The 25,016-nt window shown below is 34.5% G+C and overlaps 1 protein-coding gene and 1 long non-coding RNA gene across 16 annotated transcripts in view; one reads left to right on the forward strand and one right to left on the reverse strand.

The window, feature by feature from the left end:
* The window catches only part of LOC135208657 (phosphatase and actin regulator 2-like), an 862,479-nt gene extending 845,674 nt beyond the window's left edge, over window positions 1-16,805 (forward strand). For all 14 annotated transcript variants that reach the window (XM_064241064.1, XM_064241063.1, XM_064241074.1 and 11 more), the window contains 4 exons: window positions 1,610-1,665; window positions 1,907-2,010; window positions 6,308-6,480; window positions 12,909-16,805. In XM_064241064.1, the coding sequence (XP_064097134.1) occupies window positions 1,610-1,665; window positions 1,907-2,010; window positions 6,308-6,480; window positions 12,909-12,924 (349 nt within the window). In that variant the 3' untranslated portion in view covers window positions 12,925-16,805. The remainder of the gene's footprint in view (window positions 1-1,609; window positions 1,666-1,906; window positions 2,011-6,307; window positions 6,481-12,908) is intronic.
* Window positions 7,852-25,016, reverse strand: part of LOC135208660 (uncharacterized) — a 93,458-nt gene continuing 76,293 nt past the window's right edge. Inside the window, exons 3-5 of one of the 2 annotated variants that reach the window (XR_010313196.1) lie at window positions 17,727-17,848; window positions 12,406-12,544; window positions 7,852-9,650 (exon numbers count right to left, since the gene is read on the reverse strand). This is a non-coding gene — a long non-coding RNA (uncharacterized LOC135208660). Of the gene's footprint in view, window positions 11,061-12,405; window positions 12,545-17,726; window positions 17,849-25,016 lie in introns of both variants that reach the window. The other variant, XR_010313195.1, reaches the window with a different exon arrangement.

Raw genomic sequence — 25,016 nt, forward strand, 5'->3', positions numbered from 1 at the left:
AAAATTGTTATAACCAATATACGTACACAGTAATAACTGATAAGGTTTTGAAGGTAACAGGAAAAGGCTGAGTTATTTTTAGATCCTTTGTCACTCAGAGAATATGAAGAGGTCACGTGAATAGTTGGTGATAGTGGATGATGGAGAATTCCGAAACGTGAGTGTGTCAAAAGTATTTGGCTCCTATGGCAGGAAATGCTTTGTTGTTTTCTTATATACTTTATAGAATTCCATTACTATGGTGTCATATATTAAAATAATCAAAATAAGTTCAGAATGAAAATAACAGGACAGAAAATTTTGCTGTTACATTTTGCTGAATTTGTAATTGATACGTACCTCATTCATTTTTATTAGTAGAAATCTGTTAAGTACTGCTTTTATCTATTTAGGTAATCCTTCTTGGAATGTTCTTTGTTGTCGAGTGAACTTTCCTTCTCAAATGTTCTTTAGAGCTTTGCCCTAAACGCATAGAAATAGTTGTCACTTTGCCAAGTTTCTCGGGCATCAGAGGGCTGCCACAGCTTGGTCCTTAATCTTGGGGCTGCTGTTATTTTTAGTACTGTACTGTATTTTCTCTGTAGTTAATTTGATTTCATTTGACGCAGTAACTAAGGACAAACTTTTTACAGTCATTTTTGTTTTTATAAGTTAAGTACAAGCATTTTGCAAATTAAGCAAAGAGTCTGATTGAGATATAGTGCAATATTTATGAATTTTAGTTTTTCAGTATATAATTACTTCATAAAGGTATTTCATAAGTATTATTGCAGTTGGATTCCAGTACGTATCATGTTTATAGAGAGAGAGAGAGAGAGAGAGAGAGAGAGAGAGAACTTGGCTGTGCTTGGCACACATACGTTTGGTACTGACTTCGGTAGGGTAAGAGAGAAGGGTATGAGCCAATGAGGTGGCAGTCCTTCACAAGCCAGCAGAGTTGGCATAACCAAAGTTAGCTTTTGAGAGCGAGATAAGTGTGCTAGAAAACAAGATTTTCATACAATAAGATTTGTGGTGTTGTGAGCATGAAGGAACTTTGTTCTTGATATTTAAATATTGAAATAAGTCATGTAAGCTTTCATGTAATTGTTTTCCCTGCTTGTTCTAAAAGTGAAATGAAAAGTATATATGACAGTTTGTGAGCAGGAATGGGTTATTTTGCCTTGACACATGTGTGGAGGTCAGACTGTAATGGTTGATTTTGGACAAGTACTGTGATAAAAACCAGTGCATTTCAGTTGCATTCAACATATCAGTATAATTCCTTGGTCTCAGTTCACTGTGATATTTATACAGCTATATATAAAAAAGCGATATAAAAAATGGTAGCCAAAAATTACTGTGTCCTTCCACGTGAGGATGGGCTCATGGTTTTTGCTATGCGAGAAGATGATTGGTTAAAAGAACGCAGGAGGAGGTCTTGGATCAAAGCTATAACATCAATATTTTTAGCTAGGTAATGGAAAATTATTTGTGTTCATCAGCAGTGAATCAATAAAATGAATTGGATATTTTAAGGGTGAGCCATTTTAATTGTATTTTTTTTTTTACTGGAAAACTTTAACTAAAGAAGTGTTTCTAAGTACCAAATTTTATATTACTTTTCCAGACGGTTGAGTTTACGGCCGTCAGCAGAGGAATTAGAAGAAAGGAATATATTAAAAAGTAAGTTTTAATTTCATTGTTGAGTATCTAAGTTCCAAGCTTGTGTACTTTTTTTTTTATCAAGGAATTAATTTGCAAATAATTTGTATAATTTCTATGCATTGTTTGTAAGGAAGTGAATTGACTTGTGAATGTCGTGGTGATCAAATAACATTTCCTAAAACTAAAATTGAATAACTTGTAAATTTGAATTTATTATCTTATTATTAGCAAGTGATTCTAATGTGTTACTTTCTAAAAGGAACAACACCAGAAGAAGCTCGCAAACAGAAGGAAGAAAAAAGAAAAACGCTTTTACGAAAATTGTCATTTAGACCTACTCTAGAAGAACTCAAGGAACGAAAAGTAAGTATTACTGTATTGTATTTCTTTTTCACATGCTTGTAATGTTGCTGTCTTTCTCAGTAAATAATTGTCATGTTTAAAGATGTTGGTAATGTGTGTAATGCATCCAAGAAGGGTGTTTCTTGCTTGTCTTGTTTACACATTCAGCAGTTTACAAAGAAAAAAAGATGATGCTTTTGTTATGAAAAGTTTTATTTTTAGGTGAGTAGCAAGGTGTGTTCATTTTTTCTTTAGTTGTGGCCTCCATCAATTCATCTTGTCACCTGCTTAGTTTTCATGTGGATATCATGACTGGTGTGACTTCAAGGACAAGTTTTTACTCATGCAATTAATACCATTCATACTGAGAATTCTGTGAAGTAATTTAGACTTTTATGAGAAGAAATATGAATGAAAAGTGAAAATATGCGTTATTCTTTATATTTTTTCGCACTTTGAATTAAAATAATATTGAACAAGAGAAATCATGCTGTGGAGCCTATGATGGAGGAGACTTTAAAGGCATTGTTTTAAATCCTGGCCATGATAGCTGCACTTATCATAATTCCCCTAAATATAACTTATTCACAAGTAAAGTGATTTGATGTGGGGTATATTGTTGCTTAAAACTGTTTTTAGTTTTTAAATTAAAAAGTCTATTTGACTTTGTGAAAATACTATACCAAATTACAAATGTTACAAACTTAGCACTTCTTTGTCAGTGGTGAATATGGTTTGATTTTGATATTAAGTAAAGAAGCTAAATTAGACAGGGTCTCTTGATGGGTGAATGGATAAGCCATCTTTCTGTAAATCAAACCCAAAAAAGGTGAAGGTTTAAATCCTGGTTAGGGTAGTTACATTTTTCATATTGTAACTTACTCCTTTCGTGTGAAGTTTTATTCAAATTATATATAAATTATACATATATACAATACATACATATTATATATATATATATATATATATATATATATATATATATATATATATATATATATATATATATATAATATATATATATATATATATATGTATGTATGTATGTATATATATATATATATATAATTTGAATAAAACTTCACACGAAAAGGAGTAAGAGTTACAATATGAAAAATGTAACTACCCTAACCAGGATTTAAACCTTCACCTTTTTTGGGTTTGATTTACAGAAAGATGGCTTATCCATTCACCCATCAAGAGACCCTGTCTAATTTAGCTTCAGTATTGTACTGAACTGCATATAATCATACTTTGACATGCAATTTTGACCTAGATAATTTCCAAATCTTATCCAGTCTGCTCAACGTTTGCTTTGCCTTTTTTAGTTCTTAACTTCATTCAAACTCAAAAGAACTTATAATGAACATCAGTTTTTTTAAGTATAACTGAAAGATCCAAACTCATTATCTTACTAATGTTATTTCACCCCTTCATACTTACTCTATCCTCATTCCTTCCATTTTTCTTAGTTCATAAAAAAAATTATATATATATATACATTATATATTATATATATTATATTAATATTATATATATATATATATATATCTATATATATATATATATATATATTATATATATAGTTATAATATATATATATATATATTTATATTATATAATATAATATAATTTTTTTTATAAATCTAAGAAAAATGGAAGGAATGAGGATAGAGTAAGTATGAAGGGGTGAAATAACATTAGTAGGATTAATGAGTTTGGATCTTTCAGTTATACTTAAAAAAACTGATGTTCATTATAAGTTCTTTTGAGTTGGAATGAAGTTAAGAACTAAAAAAGGCAAAGCAAACGTTGAGCAGGCTGGATAAGATTTGTAAATTATCTAGGTCAAAATTGCATGTCAAAGTATGATTATATGCAGTTCAGTACAATACAGACATGAAACAAAAAGGTTTTATTGATTTAAGAATAAAGCTTTTAAGAATGAGGAGTCAGTTGCCAGTATAGTTAGAAATTATACCACATGGGAAATTAAGTTAGACACAGGTGGTGGATTTTCATAGAGTCCCTTTGCATTATGTGACGTTGTTGTTGATCTTATTAAATTTACTTAATAAAATTATAGCACAAAACTAAACTAATAACAAAGTGACTTGTACTGAGAGTAAGAATTTTTAGTTATAGTACACCTCCAAATATGTATTACAATGTTAATATGACCATAATACACTTGAAAAGATCATATGGCACAGTAATGCTATAAAGATTTCCAAAATCAAGGGTATCCAACAAAAAAATTACCAGGACCTTTAGGATTTTCATTACACATTTCTGTAGATTCTATAAGTTTTAAGTTTTTTATATTTCTAATGATTTAGTTACGATAAGATTCATAACTAATTTCCTAAAGTTTATCTAAAATTTAAGATTATTGACCACCTTATTTATGCATTTGATAATTGTTAGTAATTATTATCATTATTATAGTGTAGCAAGAAATATTAGTTTCACCATTAATTAGAAATAAAGCAAGGAGAAGAAATAATTACTAAATCGTACACTTACTTGAAAAAGTTAGGAAGTCAGAAATTCCTCTTTGTAATTCACAGATTAGTCACAGATAGCTGAAAATTTATGTAATATTTGAAAGTATGCTTACAGTAGTGTGTAATGAACTGTAAATGATAAATGTTAAACTTGATCACTTTTGCTCTGTATCTTGTTGGCTGCCTCTATTTCTTTGAGGCCAGAAGGGTTGAATGCAGTCCCTTTTTCATTAGGTCTAACATATTTTAATTTTTTATTTCTTAACATTAATTAAAGCTGAAATATAAAAGATTTTACTTTTTGTTTTTTTCTACACTAAAAAGAAAAGGTTGGATAGCAACAGAAAATCTTTTAATTTTTATCTGTCTCCTGGCAAGGTTTGGCCTTGGACCCAGAGCTAAGGGGCCGATGCTCGTCTAGCCAGACGTATTGCAGTGGATAAAAATAAATTAGCACTGGGGAGATTGGTTTTTCAACTGTAATGTGAAAGGTGTTTTTTAAGATTTTAGCTAGGAACTTGTGTGGAAAAGAAACATATTTTACCAACTGCAATATTCTTGTTTACAGTTACTTGCCAACAGGATCAGACGTTGGATAAAATAGCAAACTGTGCTTAAAATTTTCTCTTTAAAACCTCTGTTGGTATGAAATGAAATGTAGATTGTTCAATTAATTGTAAATTGTATAGCAAAATTTTAAAAGATGAAAAATTGACAGTTTGTACTTGACAGGCAGTTTTACCAAAATTCTTACATAATGAAAATCAAAGGATGCCCTCAGTACTATAGACAGTTGACTGTAGGTTGAGAGTGAATTATAGCTCGCTTAGATATAAAGAAGATTTGGGTTGTATATACACTGACACATATAACAAGCAAGTTTTAATTCATAAGAGAATACTATAAATATGAGTTTGTCCTTCTACCTTTTTGACCTACAAACAAACCGCTCACTTTAGCCATCATAATAAAATAGAATATTGAAATATTGCGTTCTATTGATATTGACACATTTTGCTTGTATGTAAGTCTGTGTAAAGCTGGTATGTATTTAGATAAGCCTTAAATTTACATGGACCCAGGCCATTTCATTGATATTATTTAACTCGCAGCTGTATCCGATCTGTTAACCTAAATGTTTTCATCAAATACTCAATAGACCTTACGTAAATGTCAGGGAGTTAACCTTGGAGGAAAAAATACAACTAACTTTTTTGTGTAGGTTTTTTGTCTTTAGTTTTTTCTGTTTTTAGTGGTTAGGCCTAAAGACTTTGGCACTTGGGCCTCACTGTAAATGGGTTAATATCAGAGCTTGAAGTTCAGCATACTTTTTAATCAAGGTCTGCCAGTTGTTGTTGTTTTTTTTCTTTTTTTTGCCGTATTTATGAAGGGGATAAAGCAATTAAAGTTCGCCTCCTACAGTAAATTTATTCAGCATAAGCGTGTAACCAATCTGGGAAGATTTTCATTTATAGGTGGAGAGAGATCAAACAGGCTAGATGGAAAAAAATAGTCAAAAGTATTGTAGTAGTGCGGGGGTGAAGGAGTGCTTAAAAAAATTTAATGTGGCTTACACTTTTCTGCAGAAGGCAGTGCTGCTCTTTTAATGTACATATTATGTTACAGAGATGTAATTTATCTCATTTTAAATTGGGGAATTTTTACGGATAAAATGTGGAGTGGAAAGTTAGGGTAGATATGGTTGAAAACTAAGTTGAACAAAAATTTTTGAGTTGGATTGTTTGCTTGGTCATCAGGCTGTTATGCATTATACTCAAAATTATTTTTGTTAATGTTATCTTCTTTTTCAGATTATACGCTTCAATGACTATATAGAGGTGACTCAGGCACACGAGTATGACAGACGGGCTGACAAGCCTTGGACTCGTCTCACACCTAGAGATAAGGCTGCTATCAGAAAAGAGTTAAATGACTTCAAGAGCATGGAAATGGAGGTTCACGAAGAGTCAAAGCATCTTACAAGGTAAGTTCAAAGTTTTGACAGGTGTTTAAGCATTTAGCTTACTTATGAACTTGTAAACAGGTTTCCAGTGCATTTAGTCTTTACTGAGCACTTTCTGAGCAGGTCTTAGGTCATTATCAACCCCATTTTTCTAAATTTTTTGGACCTTCCTTCCACTATTTCCAGATCTATTGCTTTTCTTACTAAATGTCCAGAGTCCTTCTTGTCAATCACACAAAACAATGCAATGTATGAGATTTTGCTCTGTTTTCTAGCTGCTAGATACCAAATCTCCCTGCCACTACATCATTTATAATATGTTATCACCAGTCTGGTCATAAACCTTATAGTTTGTTCACACATTTTTGAAATTCCTATTTTACTTCTTAATGTTTGTGACATTATTTCTACTTTATAGAGCAATACATTATAAGTTTATGCTGTGGGATATAGTTTGTTTTTTTGTATGGTGTTTTTATGTTGCATGGAACCAGTGGTTATTCAGCAACAGGACCAACGGCTTTACATGACTTCCACTGTGGGATATAGTATTCACTCTCATATAGTCTTTCCATTTCATCCACATCACAGCCACTCTTTCACTGCCCTTTCAGTCCCTGCTTTACAGTCCAGTGTCTCCAGGGTAATAAATGACCTTCCCAGATACCACAACATTGCTCTGTATATTTCTTCTCTGTCCTCATGTTTGCTTAGAACATGTCCCAGACTTTGCATTCAGCTTTGGTACATGGATTCCTGTCTTTTATTTACAAGTGTACTACCTTGCCTGTATTTATTTACATAACTTCATGAAAATGTTTGCATTGGACATTTAAGGGTGTCAGACGTGAAGATTCTTGCCAAACCTGTTCTTTTTTTTATTAATGAATTTTGTTCACATACTGCCAGGCTTTTATATAGTATGAATGAATTTTGTTCAGATACTGCCAAGCTTTTATATAATGTTCATAAAGATGCATAAGTAGGAAGTTCAGTTTTAGAGGTGAGGATTACAAGTCCATGCAAAAAATTAATTTGCTTCCTGTAAGAATGTTTGTTTAATTATCATTTTGCTTTTCTTAGTTAATTTTTGTGTACGTCTAGATGCTACAAAATATGTATCATAATGAGAATGTTATACACCAAGTAAAATAAGCTTATTCAAAATACAAACCATGTATATACAGGCAGAATATGCAGTAGATGGTCTGTAATAAACTACTTTGTCTTGATCCTCAGATTCTTAACCGACTCTTGACTTCAACTATATCTTAAACATGAGGGTCAGTGGCAGTCTAGCTTATTAAATGGTGGTTTGAGGACAAAAAATGTAACTTGGAACAGCACATAATTTTATTAAAATAGTAATATACAGGACAACATAATTATATATTCAGATTAATGTTGAGAGTACAAGCTCTCGTATGAACAAATTTTTAATAAATTTGTAACTGGTTTGGAAGAGTAACTGATGGGTCATGGGACGCCAAGGGCATTCTGGGTACTACATACCCTGTGACCTGGTATAGATGCCTGTAGTCCCTGGATCTCACAAGTTTGTTATTAATTCTACCGGTTTCCAGCTTTGCGCTAGTATTATCCTAATGTTAAGACCTCAGGTTTGTTAGTTATGAAAAATACAAATTGGTTAAAAATTTGTCATTTTTCATAACCCAAGAAACCTGTGGTCTTAATGTATGGGAATTCCTCTAGCGTGAAATAGCTTAAGGATTTTGTTGGCAATGGGAGTGGAGGAGGCAGGCACAACTGCTCTGCAAGAAAAGCCTGTTGCTCCTAGGAGAAACTGGACAGTCTCCACCCATAAGGAGATTGTGCCAGTGGGGAATCTCCCTTGGTGATGGGGTTACCATTCTGCATGTGGCCACAAGGGAGCCACTAGGTTCATCCAGAAGTTCTAAGAAATCATCACTATGTTGATTACCTGCTTCTGCCACAACCCAGAAATCTTGAAACTCGTAGCACGTCAGGACTTTCAAGAAAGGGTGACAGCACTCCGTGGCTCTCTTATGTCCAACAACACTATACTACATTGGTAGCTTTTGTCAACAAAAGGGGGCTAGTGGCCTGTCATCTTCATAAACTGACAGTACACTAGCCCCCACTTTTGTTGACATAAGCTACCTTTTGTATAGTTTGTCGGACATGAGAGCCACGGAGTGCCGTCACCCTTTCTTGAAACTTGATGTACTAGGAGGGCTGCTTTCATCTCCATTGAAGAGACCGAGGGGGAGAAATTGCTGAGGAACAGCTCCTCTTGGGGGACTGGTAACTGAGAATGATCTACCATTGACGTCCTGGTTGCTTCTTTCTGGATAGGAAGGACTGAACAACATTCCTGAATTTGATACGCTGGTGTGATGGGAGTACCCTCACCACTGTTGTCTATAAGCATGATCAGGTAAAGAATTCTTTTTTTGGTCGTTAGAATTAACTTCTCTAAATTTATCATGCCTACAATGTGACAACATTGGAATAAAAGGTCGCTGTCTTGCATTAGCCTTTGACGACTAGTTAGTTGTCAAAGTATCTCGGAATGTATATCCTGTGAGGATGACACCAGGTTGAGATTACTCTTGCGAACACCTGTGGGGCAGTTGAAAGGCTAAAGCAAAACCTTGAACTGGTAAACTCTGTCAGATTGAAGGGAAGAAACTTCCCGGATGATTGGTGGATTAGAGTCTGGAAGAATGCGTCCTTCAGGTGTATCATAAGCATGGAGTTCTTCCTGATGGCATAGGTTGACAACCTCTGAGGTCTTTTAGAAGTGAAAGGCGAGGGCTTGATGCACTAGACAGTCATTGCTGTGTGCCCAATGTCTGTCGACTACAACGTTAAGCAGGTCCTTGGGGAAGAGAGATAAGCTTGCTATCTCCATTACTCAAAGCCATACTTACTCAGAAAAATACCTACGACTCTCAGAGAGCTTGAATGAGCAAGGCGAAGGGAGCAGACGTAGTATGTTGGTTGAAGTTGTTGGAAACAACACTGATGTTGACGGCACAATGCATGGTGCAGGGAGAGCCAATGACAGTTGAGATGATGACACAGGAATAGTAGCTCTGGATGATGACAGGAATAGTAGCTCTGGAGGTTGTTGCAAGGAGAACCACTCTCTATTTAGGAAATCACAGAAACCAAAGCTCTGGAAACTCATGGAGGCTGACAATGGGCTGTGGAAAGAAAATAAACTAAACTAAGGAAAGTAGAAATGTTAATGACTTTGGAACTCCTTATGAAAAACTAATGCTACTCGATGACAACCCTTAGAAACTTCTACAGACTATGGAAACTGGAAACTCTTCAGGATCTACTCTGCATTCGACTTGCTGCCCAAGGTTACAATTCCTAAATGTTTACGGTCAGAATAATATATATGGATATATTTGCAGATAATCACATTTGTATATGACTCTTCTAATCAAATGTATATTGGCAAAGTAAGAAATACCAATACTGAAAAAAAGGAAAATAAATTTCCTTGTGGTTCTTATATTACCACTAGCTGCAACTACAAGAATAACAATTGAAAAATACACATTAACTTATTTCACAGAGTAGCATCCATCATATTTTCAATCAAAATTTAATACCCAAGCTTTGTTAATAGTGAACAAATCTGCTTCATCTCTTACTGTTTTTAATATGGAATTAAAACTATTTTTAATGGTTGTGCAATACTGCATAAAAGTGATCAGCAGCAATTCTATAGTATAAATGAAGAAATGGGCCTCATCAGAAAGCTTCCAACCACAGAAGTTGTTTTAGAAAAATGCAAAAAAAGGAACAAAAGTAAGCTGCCTTATATAATTCCAGATTATCTCATACCCATAAGTTAATTAGCAAAGTTCTTTGGCCCACACCTAAAATGGAAAGCCTTTACAACCTTTATAAAAGACAAAATATTAGTACATTCAACATAGTAGAATTATCTACACAAACATTCAACATAGAAAAATTATCTACATAAATTGGGAGTAAACATGCTGCTACATTTGGAAGGAAAGTAGTGTCAGAGGGCACAAAAACAGTGTGTAAAACATACTTATATAGTACAAGCCTTCAAGTTTTGCCAGCCGAGTGCTAAAGAATTCTTTTGAAATGTCCTATGTATACATGACAGTTATGCAACAACTACCTTTAAATTTTGCAAGCTGGATGCTTTCTCTCACCATTACTGGAACTTTTAACTCCAGGCTATTGAATACAAAATTACTTACTTTGTCTGAAATACTGCTGACATCTGTTTATAAGTAAATGTTGAGAGAGGTTGCAGTTGGGCTATAATAATTTCAACTTAAACAGCAATAAAATAAAATTTCTAATTGCAGCACTCCTTGGTAGGCTTGCTATATTTAATCAGCTGTTGTCACTGATGAGCTTCGAACGTATAGATGTAGCAAACACTACCTGGCAGGTCTGGAATGTCAGAAATTGCTACTACAGTACTATTTGATGGGTATGCAATGTTCTCACTTGCATTAAATGAAAATCCAGATGTCCCTGCAGCATGCAAAGATTCCATGATGTCAGACACTTGAATAATGGCATAAAGTCTGATATCTTGCTTATTTAAAGCTTCCCTGCAATACATAATGTTGAGTAGTTAAGAGTAATTTCTGGCATTAACCAAAAGACATTAATAAGCAAGATGATAGAGAATCATGGATAAATTTGTAAATTGCATTATGAAATTTAGCCTGTAAAGCTAGAGCACTAGGACACTTACAGCCATTCAGCACTTATGACAGTGAAAAGAGGGAGCTGGAGATGTTACATAACAAATGATCCAAAAAATAAATTTAAAGTATAAGAATGTTAGTGATATGGGAGGTGAACTCCCAAGTTGAACTATGAAGAAGCAATTCTTGCAGAGGCTGGATAGCAAGATAGACTTGGGAAAAGAGGTACAGCAGAAAGGTTAAAAAGAGAATACAGCTAGGGGTCAAAATAATGTTGCAAACATCATTTGGTAATGCTTTCAGTGAACGTGAGAGTTCACTCACAGCACTACTTTACTTAAGGGCCAAGATAAATTTGGGCTTGGCCAATGATCATCACCATAACTCTTCAGGCCCAACACTGCCAAAAATACTAGCTAACCGATTTTCATAGGAAGTCCTGTCCATGACTGTTGACATTATTCTTTTGATATTTTTTGCCACTATGTCGTAGAGGTTCACAAAATTTGGATTCTATGAGAAGACTAAACCAAACCAAGCCATGCACACCTGTTTCAAGCATTTGCCAGCATTCTGTTACCACACTCTTATTCCCAAAAGGTGTATCACACAAAGGTTGTGCATGATTTTTTCAAGTTATAGTTTCAGTTCCTATCTTTTGATTCTAGTGAGTTTCCAATTGTGCTGTCCTAAGTGACTCGGGCAATGACTGAGGAGCAGTCTTTAACCATATCAGGTTTTCCTGTGGCTACTGGACAAGTTAGCTGTATATTGGGAGTAGAGGTGCCTCAAAAACAATCACTCATCATTATTGCGAACCAAGCAAGTGCAATACAAGAATCCTTTCATTCATATTGCACTAGTATGTTTAAGTTAAAAGCAGATTTCACTACTAATAATGGAAATCCCTTACATTATTATGATTCTTTAAAAATCTAAAGATAGCAATTTGTAGGTCTGCAAAATACACATGAAATCTGTTGTACTGTGTCTGCGTCTTTGTCATGGTATCAACACAAGTTTCACTGCCTTTTAAAAATGTTTTAAAACAAACACCATTTTGTAAGCATCACACATGCACCATGATTTATAGCAGGACAAACAGTATAAGGCTAACTTTATATGAGCACAAATACAAAACAATTTATGCTGAAGATTAAGTGAACAGAAAAAGAGATTACATTAAGTTTAGTAGTTCATCAATACAAGTTACAAAACTGAATGTCCACAGAATGAAAATGCTTACCTAATTTTTATGTAATCTTGTTGGGAGTATGGAGAGATGATGACACCATTCAATATATAATGCTAAAGCACAAATATTCACACAGAACCCTATCATAGGAGGTATCTTCCCTTCCAGGATACATCCATTACATCATTTTCTGTAAAAAGAAAGTACTAGAATTATGACAGTGCTGTGCTTAGCAGTGGATATTGTGATTTGTTCAGTTGAAATCTGACTTGGTGGTATGGTTCAACTTACACAGTAGTAATGATGATTATGATCATGCTTTCAATCTGCAAGTACTGCTACCGTGTCTAGTATGTCAGTTGTTAATAGCCTATTTTCTTTCTTGTATGCCACATTAAACTTTCATGCAAAATTGTATTTAAGTTGGAAAACTTATTATAGGATGTATGTAGGAACAGAAACTACATACTTTGGAAAAAATTTGACCATTTTCATCTTGAAACATTCATTGGTTTACTCTTTACAAAATTCTACTTTTCATATTTCTTTCACAGATTTCATCGGCCTTGATTGGGGGTTCGACGTAGTAGGACAAGTCCGGCACTCCATGAATTACAATAATTCGTCACTTTTGGCTGCTCAGTCTCAAGTGTATGAGAACATTTTGGTACTGCTTTTTATTAGTTACTGAATGTATTATGCATTTCTGGGCTGCATGTTATATGTTTTTATATCCATACAATATACTATATCGTTTCATTAAGTCAGAATTGTTGTTAATACATTGCTGAAAGTGTTGTATGACTTTAATACTCAAATAAAGATGTTTTTAATATCTGTGAAATTTCATTCTGTTTTGTATGAAGGAAAGTTTTGCAGTGAGTTCTCAGCCCAGAGCTATTGCATATAATGAGCAGTGCTCTTTTTGATTAATGTGCTCTGTTGGTAGATTCACAAGGGTCCTTCCATTTCAAATGTAACAGTTAGAACATATTTATATAACACATACTTTAACACTTAAGTTTTATCAGTCATTGTGTGTATGTCTATGTATGCTAAACATATGATTGTGTGGATGATTCAGTGATTTATGGTTGTTTTGACAATAACAACTAATAGTCATTATAATACAAAAAGTGAATTTTACCAACTATAATTTTTTGTAAAGTATGTTTAGTGTTAAACACATGCAGAACTGTGATGAATGAAATATGCAGGCCAAATGTTCTCTCAGATAATCAGATAACTGAGATTCCAATGTGTACATATACATATATGTATATATAATTATGTGCGCATCTCACGTACTCTAGTGTACATTGACGTGTGTTGTTGAAACCCACGTGTTTCTGTGATACTGATGCTCTGAGTGATATTATGTATGTTAGTCCTTGGGCCAGCATTTATCATTCACTGGTGTTTGGTAGATACCACACCAGCATCTGTGCCAAGGAAGTGTTGTAGCACTTTTAATGGCCTCCTCACATACCTTGGCTAAATCAACTTTTAATCCCTTATCTATATTAAATGTCCAACTTGGGTAAAAAAATTCTTTCTTAAAATTGTAATGTATTATGTAAAGTATTAAAGACTAATAGAATAATATTGCTAGAATACTGAAATATAATTATATTTCAACTGTTCTTCTTGCTATTTTTGTAAAATTTTTCTTCCCTTTCTATAATTTGTATGAAGAATGATTGTTAACCTCAAAACTGAGGAAAATGGTTACCTGTATTTGATAACTGACCATCTAATTTATATTGACCAAGAAGATAAGTGTAGAATGAGTTTGTTAGCATCCTTGGTCTTATTAGGTGGGAACTTTTGTGATAACCAACGACTGTATAACTCCCCTAGTTTCTTAGATAATCCAGTTTATTAGGGTTTTGTGTCTGTATTTTCAATTGAAAATGACATGAATATCACATGTAATGGTGTTGTTATTAATTTGACAATCACCTTGTTACCAGTTGTTGTAAGTATTTTTTATCGTTTTTAAAAATAAACTACGGTTCATCAATGTTTTTTACATTTATTCAGGAAGACTTTAGAAGCTATTATTATGTAGCTTGGGTCCAAAACAATTGATTTTTAAGTGCTTGTAATGTTTTTTTAAAAAATGGTATTTTCCACTAATTAATTTCCATTGCAAGTAAATTGGATTTGCATTTTGATTCTTAATTTTTAAAAACAGAGAAGTGCCATTGCTCTCAGATTGTGCAATGCCCCTCAGTGATAATATGGAAGAGCATTTGTTGCTATTCATTTAAGACAACAAATACTTGTTGTGTTAGGATAACATCTGTGGAGTGTTGTGTACAAAATAAAAAGTTGCCTTTCTAATGGGTGCTTGCTAGATGGGCAGATTTCTAGCTTACAAGTATATAAAAAACAAGTATATAAAAAACAATTAAATATTTTTGCAAAAACACCCTTCATTAAGTGAGCAGTAAAACCTTATTTGTGATTTTTAAGTAGCTTTTATGTGAATTTTACAGCAAAAGTTTATCCAGTACCACTTTTACTAGCATTATTACATTTTCTTTAGTCGTTAGTCAAATTGTTATATGTAAATTTTGTTACTTTTTCCAAATATGTTATATTACCAAACAGTATGCTATTTTTGCTGTTACTATGATTGTGATGCTGTGCAATTTTCTGCATCAGAAATGGTCCTGTAACTTGAGACACAACACATGTTCTCTGTGATTTTGTTACTTGTACACATGAATGAATTTGTTTAAAGATAGTGGAAGCAAGCATTATTGTAGGTTTGTCGTCCAATTCCCCACTTGGTATCCCTCCCATAATGAAGTGCAGAGGAGCTGCTTTGAAAAAAAAATAAAAAAAAATGTTGAAGATACACAGACTTTTCATTGGATTTTTGTACAGAAAGAAAATCTGTAAGGATAGTTACATGGATGTTACTTTCAAATAGGTGCGGTATGCCAAATCTGAGGTGCATTATTTTTTTATATTACTTGATTTGCCTCTTCTTCATTATTTCAATATTTTGAGACTTTTCAATTCAAAATATTTTAAAACTAAATCAAAGCTGTTAATGTATTTGTAACTGTTTAAAACTGTCCTTATATTATGTCTAATGCTGACATGCATCCAAATATCCTAGCTTACTTATAGAAGCACAGATTCTAATTAAGTATCCCAGAAAAATTTGATTACCTTATGTTCATTCTATTTTGATAAAAGAAACTGTAAGCTCCTGTTATTTGCAGTTGCACTTCAGAAGAGCTGTAATGCCAAAGCCAATGCAGAAAAAGGAAGAGAAAGCTACAGATATGCAAAATTATTTTAGTATGCATTTGTATATCATTGCTGGTTGTATATAATTGTTAAAAGATGTATACTGATCTCAGAGATGTAATGTTCAAGACTCCATTGATAAGTTCAATACGGCAACAGGTTATAATAAAGCCTGTTCACTGTAAACATTGTAAATATGTTGTAATCATTATCCACAGTTGTGTACATAACCTAAAACAGCTTCTCCCTTCTGCCTGTTGCACCTGCCATGGTAATAAGGCTCAGTTTCTTCATGGAAGGACACATGCTCGACTTCTCATGCAAATGAGGGAAGGGAAACTATTTGCAATTTCAAGGTTTGTATGCCCTTAGAATTTTTTTTTCATTATTATTTACTTAGAAAATTGGTGATGTATTACTATTCTTGAGTTGTAATGCTTTCATTTTGAGCATGGTAGAAAAGAAGTGTTTGTTAAACATGCATACAAAGAGCCAATTCATAAAGCTATAAATTTTGTTGACTCAACAGTGCCCATAACATAATGCAGAGTTGTTTTCTCACACAGGAAGATCATAGTAGTCCTCTACCATGGTTGAAATTTTCAAGTGCCAGTACCAAATTGTTTCTTACTTTAAGCTCTTTCAAGATGATTGTGAAGTGCACGAGGTCATGGGTGTAAGATAAATGCCTAGACTTTTTTAGACATGTTAACTTGCATCATCAAAGGTAGATTTCCATTCATAAGTAAAATTTGATATGAAATTTAGATTTAGAAGTTGTGAATGAAAAGTTAAATGAAAGTGCTGGTTACTGTTACCTTTTGCTCACCTACATGATTTAAATAACGAGTCTTTGCTCAATGCCAGCATTATGCGTAATATAGAGGTCAGCGAAGCATCTCATTCAGTAGGGTTGAGCCCATCTGTGTCTTCAATAGGAAGATTTGTTCTTTTTTATTAGGTGTTATGTTCTCATAAGGCATCACTCTCACCCCTCATCCCCCCTGTGTGTGTCTTGCGAGTATCGCTGCAGGCAGTGGGTGTCAGCTCATACCATCCTCATCACACAAGTGTATCTTTGTATATAGTCTATACCACCATCCCAGAAACATCTGTTATCCTCTGCTTTATAACTAGCTCTGTCATGCTTTATACTTGTTGGAATAAAACATCACCGTCTTCCACAGTCTGGTTTTATTCTTACAGTTCCTATGTTTAATAACTGGGGAAACTTCCAATACAGCAGCAATAATGGAGGCTTACAGTATACTCGAGTAAAAGTTTGCATTAGAGGGTTAAAAAAAAAAAAAAAAAAAACCTGCATAATACAATCGCAACATGTCTAGCCCTTGCTTAGTTTACCCCCAAATCCTGGCATAACTTAACAAAATATATTGCTTAACCTATTAAAGCCCACACACACACACTGCGCTAAGTCATGAAGCAAGAATTCATCCTACACAAGAACTCCAGTGACCTAAATGTCTTAGGCCGGACTGATGTCAAATATCTGCACTATTACCAATAACTACCACTCTCAACTGAGCACATTACATACTCAACGGAGTACATGCAGATTTAAAAAATGCAAAACTTATATGCCAAGGCGAATAGAACTATTAGATACCTATGGTTGAATATATGCATAAGCTAGTATGCCCATACCCTGGCTTGAGTATTATATATGAAAAGTAAGCATTTACAGTTTCATCTAAAATACAACTGCCCATGGCAAAAGAAGAAAAAACTTGTGAAATTCTCCAACACAATAATGTTACAGGTGTGAAGAGGGCAAACATTTATAGTTAAAAGTCCTAGTGAACAAGCTATGGTAAATTGAACACTCAAGATTCGAGTAAGAGCATTCAACTATGTGAACCATAAGCACTGCCCCGTTGGTAACCACATTGTCCAGTCTACCCTACTTCATGCAGTAATACATTACCTATGACCTAAATTTTCCTTTAACCACCCTTGGTGAATCTAGGCTATCCTAGCTGTGGGACAAAGCTGGATAATTATTGCATGTCAATATTTTGAAATCAAACAACACTAGGTCATCATGTATAAAATAATGAGAAAATAGATGAGAGTATATCATTTACCTTATGCTGGAGGAATAGGCTCTCCTTTGTAGTATGGTCCAGAAGCAGAACGAACTATGACACATTAAGTGAATCAGAGTTGTACTGTCATTGTGATTTCTATTCCAATTTTATCTTTAGACCTGTCAACATAAACAATACAACCACGTTAGAGAATCGGTCTTGAAAATGCAGTAAAATGGTTCGAGTTCACATAATCATTTACTGTTTACGGTCAATAAATCTGCTTAAGGTTCGAAGGGAAAGTTTAATAGATTTGTGATATATAATTTGCAACAAAGGTTAACTGCTAATACTTTATTACTAAAACTATTTTTAATTGCTTGGATATTTCTTAACATTGCTGATTCATGAAGTATTTGTTCCAATTTAGTAGTTATTGATGAAACCTGCCTTCTGCTACAAGCTTGTGTTGCAGACAAGTTTGGATTAGGGAGCACAATAGATTTTTTCGTGTGTTAACTGATGTTCTGATACAGATACGGTAATACATTTACTAACTTGAGGCAGAGATCACATTGTTAATTTTTACAGCATTTTTGTTAATAGCATATTTACTGCTCATCTAAAAATATTCGCATAAAAAATTCTCAACCTCTCTAGGAATGACCCATTATTATCAGATGAGCACCCAGTGCATACATGACATCTCAAACATTGGATGATGTGCCTGGAATATCTTTCCAGGGCATCATGTGGCATATATGAGAAAAACTCAACCTTGTCAAAATTTTAAAAGATCTTGTGTCAGCTAGCACGTTCTGTTGCATTCAAAAGTGAATAATTTTTTTTTTTTTTTTTAAGAAAAAAGTAAACCACTGCAGTGTTACAGTAAAAAAACGGTCATTTAGGACCCTTGAATACCATAGGCAATGAAACCTTTCATTAAGGTATTGACCATGAAATTTGCACTCTCAGTAGAAATGAACCAGATTTTTTTCATTGCTCTACAGATTAAATGCATGTGTGCATGCTTAGGGTAAGAAAGCAGTTAGAAGTAGCCTAGACAAGGCTATTATTATCATCACTAATAGTTTAACCAGACCAGCGAGTGAACACTTAACTTGCATCACACTCTCCAAAAGGGTTTATTCTTAATAAATACTATACACTATTGTAATGCATATATTTCATTATTTATAGCTCAAAAACTTTATGACTAGATACAATGAAAACATTTTAGATTGTAACATTCCTGGACAAAAAAACTTCACACTGTTAACAATAATTTGCATTTGAGCTAGATATATCCTGAAGTCTTTTACAGGGATTACCTCTGGAATGTTGATCCAGTCACTGAAGATTTGTAAAAATGCATTTAGCTAGCAGCTGGTAAAAGAGAAAGTGGGTCATCAACCCACTTATTCAACCAAGTATCAGTTTTTTCCTTCTGCTGCAGGGTTAAAAGGTGGGATTATGACAAAACTCTGGGGGTGTATATCTAGCATAAATGCAAATTCTTTTGAATTTGAATCTGTTCCTATAAAAATTCAAACCTTCACCTTTTACATATAGATGCATTCCATAAATATGAAGTACTGTCCAAAGAACCAGATGGTTCATTTTTCACCTGGAAATGGTAGTTTCCTGGTCACATATGTTAGCAGAAATTCAAGTTTAGTAACCACAAGTGCAGGATTGTACACAGCTTGTTGGGAAACTACCTAGGTCACTAAGGAAAAGCATCTAAGAACTCAAGGGCAACGTCTCTAAGGTAGGAGGAGGTAAAAGTACTCTGATGCCACCACATCTGCCCTCACTACCCGTACCACCAAGTAACTCATCCTAAAAACTAGGGCCAGAGCAATGGCCTTTTCATAAGCACTCACCTGGGGTATGGATCAGTCACCCTTGCCTGAAGAATCATACACCTGCTTGATGATCTCCCAAAACCAGAATGAGATGACATTTTTCCATACTTTCTTCTTGTCAGCCAGTAGTAATGAATGTTCATCACACCTCGGACCCAAAATGCTAAGTCCTGTGCACATAGTAATACAAAACTCACTTGGACACAATAGCACCTGGTTGCAATTGTCCCACAAAGATCACAAAGCCTTGAGGGGCAAGGATAAAAAATGTCTACAATTTCTCATCATGGACTGATAGGTTTTGAGTCTGTCATGAACTATCAAATGAGAAAAGGGCGGGGGAGGTGGAGTTCACCATCCCTCTTGAGTTCTAAACTATGTAAGAAAGACTGTGCTCCTCATCATTTCTCTTTGCCATTTTCCTGGCTGGCAAGAAGAGTCTTAGTGTGACATCCCTGTATGAAGCCCTCCCAAGGGCTCATACAGCATCTGAGTTAGACTTCATAGTAGGAGTCAGGAAAATCCAAGTCTTTGAAGTGAGTAAGACTCCTAAAGGCACAAATACTTAACCAAGGCATGTTACCTTTAAAAATTGATGGATTGCAGTTCATAACTTCATATTCATAAAAATTATGAACTATTCTGACACCTGTAAAATTTTCTCCTTGCCATGCGACTCCTAGTTATGGGCGTAACTACCGCACAATACAATTGTAAGGAAAAAACTCATATAAGAACCACAATGCAATTTTGAGGAAAAACAAACTTGCATCAGAACACAGACTATGTCAATATTAAAGTAAAAAAAAAAAAAAAACAGAAATATTTCGAATGATGGTGATATACAATCATATCTGAGATATGGTAGATTTCCTCAAAAATGTTCAGACAAATTTTAATAATTTCTAATGCCAAATGCATCTATAATACTAAAATTACTATAGAATTAGTTGGAAATGTTGTAAAATAATACTGCAAATGGACCAAGATACAACCTAACCTAGTTTAACCTAGAAAACTGCCTCAAACATCAGTTACTTCACAGTTTCTCTTTAAGTCCTAGGTTGCAGTTCTGTGATACATTTGGACAGTATTTTAGAATTAGCCATAATTGTATTGTGAAAAGGCCAGTTTTCTTAGGTTTGACATTCAACAGAGGGAAATACCACCTATGCCATTCCTGGAATGTCACTTGTTTTTATGCTTTATTACAGGGTATTTCTACAGAAGCAGTCCGCACGGACTGCAAGGAACGTAACCGCGGATACGACATCCGCTGGGGATTGGGGCGTCCAATGTATTTCGCAGTGTTTAGTACTGGCCTCTGGGGGGTTAATTACAGTCGTGTGAATAAATATTACTTAAAATTCTTGTTCAGTGGGTAAAACTGCATAGAAAAACCGCAACTGCCATTGTCTAGGCCGCCGCGGATAAGTACACTAGATCTACCCAATAGAACAATTACTTCCTTACCTGTAACCTGATCAGTATCTATATTCCGTTGAACTTAATGCTCATGTAGCTGTATGGAGTATGGGATGATAACGGAACGGGTAGCCGGTAACGACTGTAATACCAAGAGAGGTCGCCTCGACAAGGAAGTTAAACTGGTTAATTGGGCCCCTTCTATAATATTAACTATTCGTTGTTTTAATGCCGCAAGAAATGCTTAAGTGTCATAAATGTTAGTTATAGAATAAACGTATATATTTTAGCGATCTCCCGAACTTTTCATTATCCATTTACCAATACGTCAATGTTAAACTGTCACTGTAGCCTACCCATGAGTTCTCTGTTAGAAAACGTAACAATTTAGGTTTAATTTAAATTACTATCAGTTCCATCATCTTCACGATATCACCAATTTAAAGTAACATAGTACATCTCAGGGACCGCGAGTCATCGTCTTTGATCAAATATCTTTCAAACAAATTATTTGATAGAAATGATACTTTAACACAGTGTACAAGCCACCTCGCCCTAATTTTTGGTAATATAGTGCATTGTCAAATGGTGTTAGTTACGGAGCTTGACTTACAAGATGTTGCCGATTCTCAAAGTATATGAAAGGTACGAATTTTCATAGTATACCACAAAATAATGTACATTCCGTTTTCTTTCGCTAAAGATTATTCCGTTTTCTTATCCATCTAAATAAGGGTTAGAAACCTAAATCCTAACGTTAATTCCCACCAAAGATATTTGCAGAACTGAAGTTCACAGCTTTATACGATGATTTACACTAATGATAATAAAAGTTAAAATGTCTATGCACTCCTGCGAAGCTCAAATTTTCCACAGAATTTTGTTTAAGCTTTTAAACACAAGAACTCAGTACATGGCATACCTATGTGATGAATGTGTGGATGCTGTTGCATGTCCACTCTACAGATTGGTGATTTTGTATTTATAAGCATGTTTTGTTTTCTGGAGATATTAATAGCCATACTAAAATACAGTAACACTATGAAATATTATAATTTATAAAGTTTTCTCCCTCTTTTTCATATTTGATTTTTCTTGATAGCTTAACATTTTTTGGAGGCTTGTAATTCATATCGTCTTCTCGTGGACCAATTATAACAATCCCAAGGGCAACAGTTGGTCAACGGGCCATTAATACTTTTACATCCATGCAGCGGTGAGGCCAATACAGAAATACTCAACCCTATGAAATATAACTTTTGATTACACAGCGAGTATTACGTATATATGTTTAAAACTAATACGATTTGTACAATTTTCCTTGCACATTTATCTATCAAGTTGTGAAGTTTGGCAAAGTTTCCCTAGAAAAACTGCTTTCGATAAAAATTCATAAGCTCTATAAGGCCAAGTACTTTGTCCGCAGGAAAAAGTAATTTGAAAGTACTTCATAATTTTTAATTTATTCCACAGGAAGGAGTTTGGAGAGTTATCTTCAAAATGAACTATTTTAAATTTCATGTCAAATAGTATTTTAATGATTTTTTCTTTTAGCAAATTTAAGCTGCTGCTATGAATTTACAGAAAAATAAAATAATACCACTGAGATTTAGAAACACGTATTGTGGGAAAGTGCTAGAGATATGCAAGTGTGCCTAACAAAAAAGAAAAAGAAAAAAACATGACAATAGAAGCCAACGATTCAGTATTGTCACAAAGAACATCCTAGAACTGAATAAAGGAAACCTTAGCTGACAGGTGTTGACATGAATGGGGTCCTACCTTCCAGATGCTCAAAGAATCCCCAAGAAGACAATGGATCAATGGCCTTCGACCAGTCTTCTGCCAAGAGTCTAAAAAGATGTGTTCAAAGTGTACGTAAAGTCACATTGTTAAGAAGGGTTATAGTGAAACTTCCCTTCATGATTTGTAAAAGTGATCATACTAAGACTACTGGCTTATCACAAAGCCCCAAACCATTGTACAAGAGTCACTACAGCACAGGAATAATCCTACATTGGGTACAGTTTCATACCATGAAATGATTGCGTTGACGCTATGGACAATGCACTTCAGAACGTGAACTTCGTAGTTCTAATGTAAAGATGGAAATCATTCATTTAGCATTTATGACAGTACCCATGGAGATTGGTGGACTGGAAAACCGAATTGGTTTTCATCTTATCAAGACGTTAAGTTAGCCACTCGTAGTTGAGATTGTCTATGATCGAGTGTACGTACGTAAGTACGTAACTGTAACCAAGTGCGCAGTTGCATAGGCTCAAATTGCTCTGTTCGAGACGAGTACGGCAACGCTGATGGGTTGTCGTAGTTTAAACTGTATATGTTGCCATAACACTTGGTAGTGTTCCTTTATACTTTTACTTTGATATAACTGGCAATTACCAAGAATTGTAATGGTATTGTTACGTAGTTGCACCTTGTTGAGTTTGCATGTTGTTGTAATTGTACCATCAACTGTACGTTAAGATGTAAATTACTCTTCCATATGTTTATAAAATGTCAGTTTTAGAGTAAATTTCACCTGCGTTATGCATATAAAGTAAGGTTAACTGCAATGTGTAACAGTAAAGTTAGGCATGAGTAGCATAGCCTAAAGGCCTAACGACTGCATGCTCTTTGGCACAAGATTGCCGTCCTAAACGAACTGTTTGTATTACAGGGAACCAATATAGGGGTCCAATGTAAGATCTTACCGGTGTAAGAATCGGTATAAGAGTCGGTGTTGGTTCTAAGTGGTATTGAAGGAATACAACTAAGAATAAGCTGCTTTTACAATGTATCCACCTACTGTTAAGAAGAAATATTAACCACCCCCCCGGGAGACAGTCTTTCCCTCACCCTTATTACAACCACGCCCACGGTCTAACAATGAAGATTCGACCGTCTCCGACGTCAGGTACCTGTTCCATCTAAGACTAATGACATACTATAACGGCAAACCGACCTGCAGTGCGGTTTTCTCTCAGTGTTGTTCGGAGATCAGAGTAGGATGGATGTGGCAAATTTCATTCAAATTGCAACTTAAGTCATTAGTTTATTTATACATATGGAATATGTATATACTTTTAAATGTAACCCTTACATATGTATATATATATATATATATATATATATATATATATATATATATATATATATATATAATCTTATTATTCCATTGTGAAATGTACAATATTTTCAGAATATTATAATGTGCTTTGTAGTAGTTGTATCTTTTTCCGCCCTATCTTTATATTGATCACAACCCTTGTCCCAGATGGCAGGCTGTTGCTCTACCATAGAAATAATCACTTCCGCAGACATATTCAAAAAGGCTCACTATTGATATCTATATATTATTAGGAATTCCTGAAAAACAGGAGTGTGAGCGAGAAAAGAAGTGCACCTGACGACTGCTTCGAAGCTACTGCAGATCAAAGTCATCACAGGCAGGGTTGTCAACTTTGGGTTGATAGCGAGCTGAGGGAATTATATTACAAACCAGTTAAATACAGTTTTGCTTTTAGCGATAAATATTGCAATAGATAGTACTGCGTAATTATATAATGATAGTATTATCTTGTTAGTTTAAAGCCACTTCTACCCATATTGGTGAAAATGGCATTAATAATGAAGCAATGAAAATATAAGGAAATAATAGAAGTAATACATGGAGATTTTCAACATACTTACATTAGTAGAAATATATATATACCAGAAAAGATACATTTTTTCCCGCCGCCGCGCGCGGCATAGTATGTCAGTAGCCATAGCTGAACATGTGTTGACTCTGAAAACCGCGCGGTCGCGTCATTATTTTTCCCGCCAACATGTGCGGCAGGAAAAAAAACAGACAGCGGCAGCCGCGACCGCGCGCGGCGTCGGTTTCTCTAGTATGTCAGGTCCCATAGGATAACACATGCTGGCGGGATTTTATCCGCCGCTGCCGCGCGCGGCAACGGTTTGCCGCTTGTAGTATGTCACTACACTATGGATAGGTCAAGAAGTATAGTAGCTTAGGCCTATGAGGTACCTTTATATTAGCCTATGG

The sequence above is a fragment of the Macrobrachium nipponense genome, chromosome 35 (genome assembly GCF_015104395.2).
Source record: "Macrobrachium nipponense isolate FS-2020 chromosome 35, ASM1510439v2, whole genome shotgun sequence".
NCBI lineage: Eukaryota > Metazoa > Arthropoda > Malacostraca > Decapoda > Palaemonidae > Macrobrachium > Macrobrachium nipponense.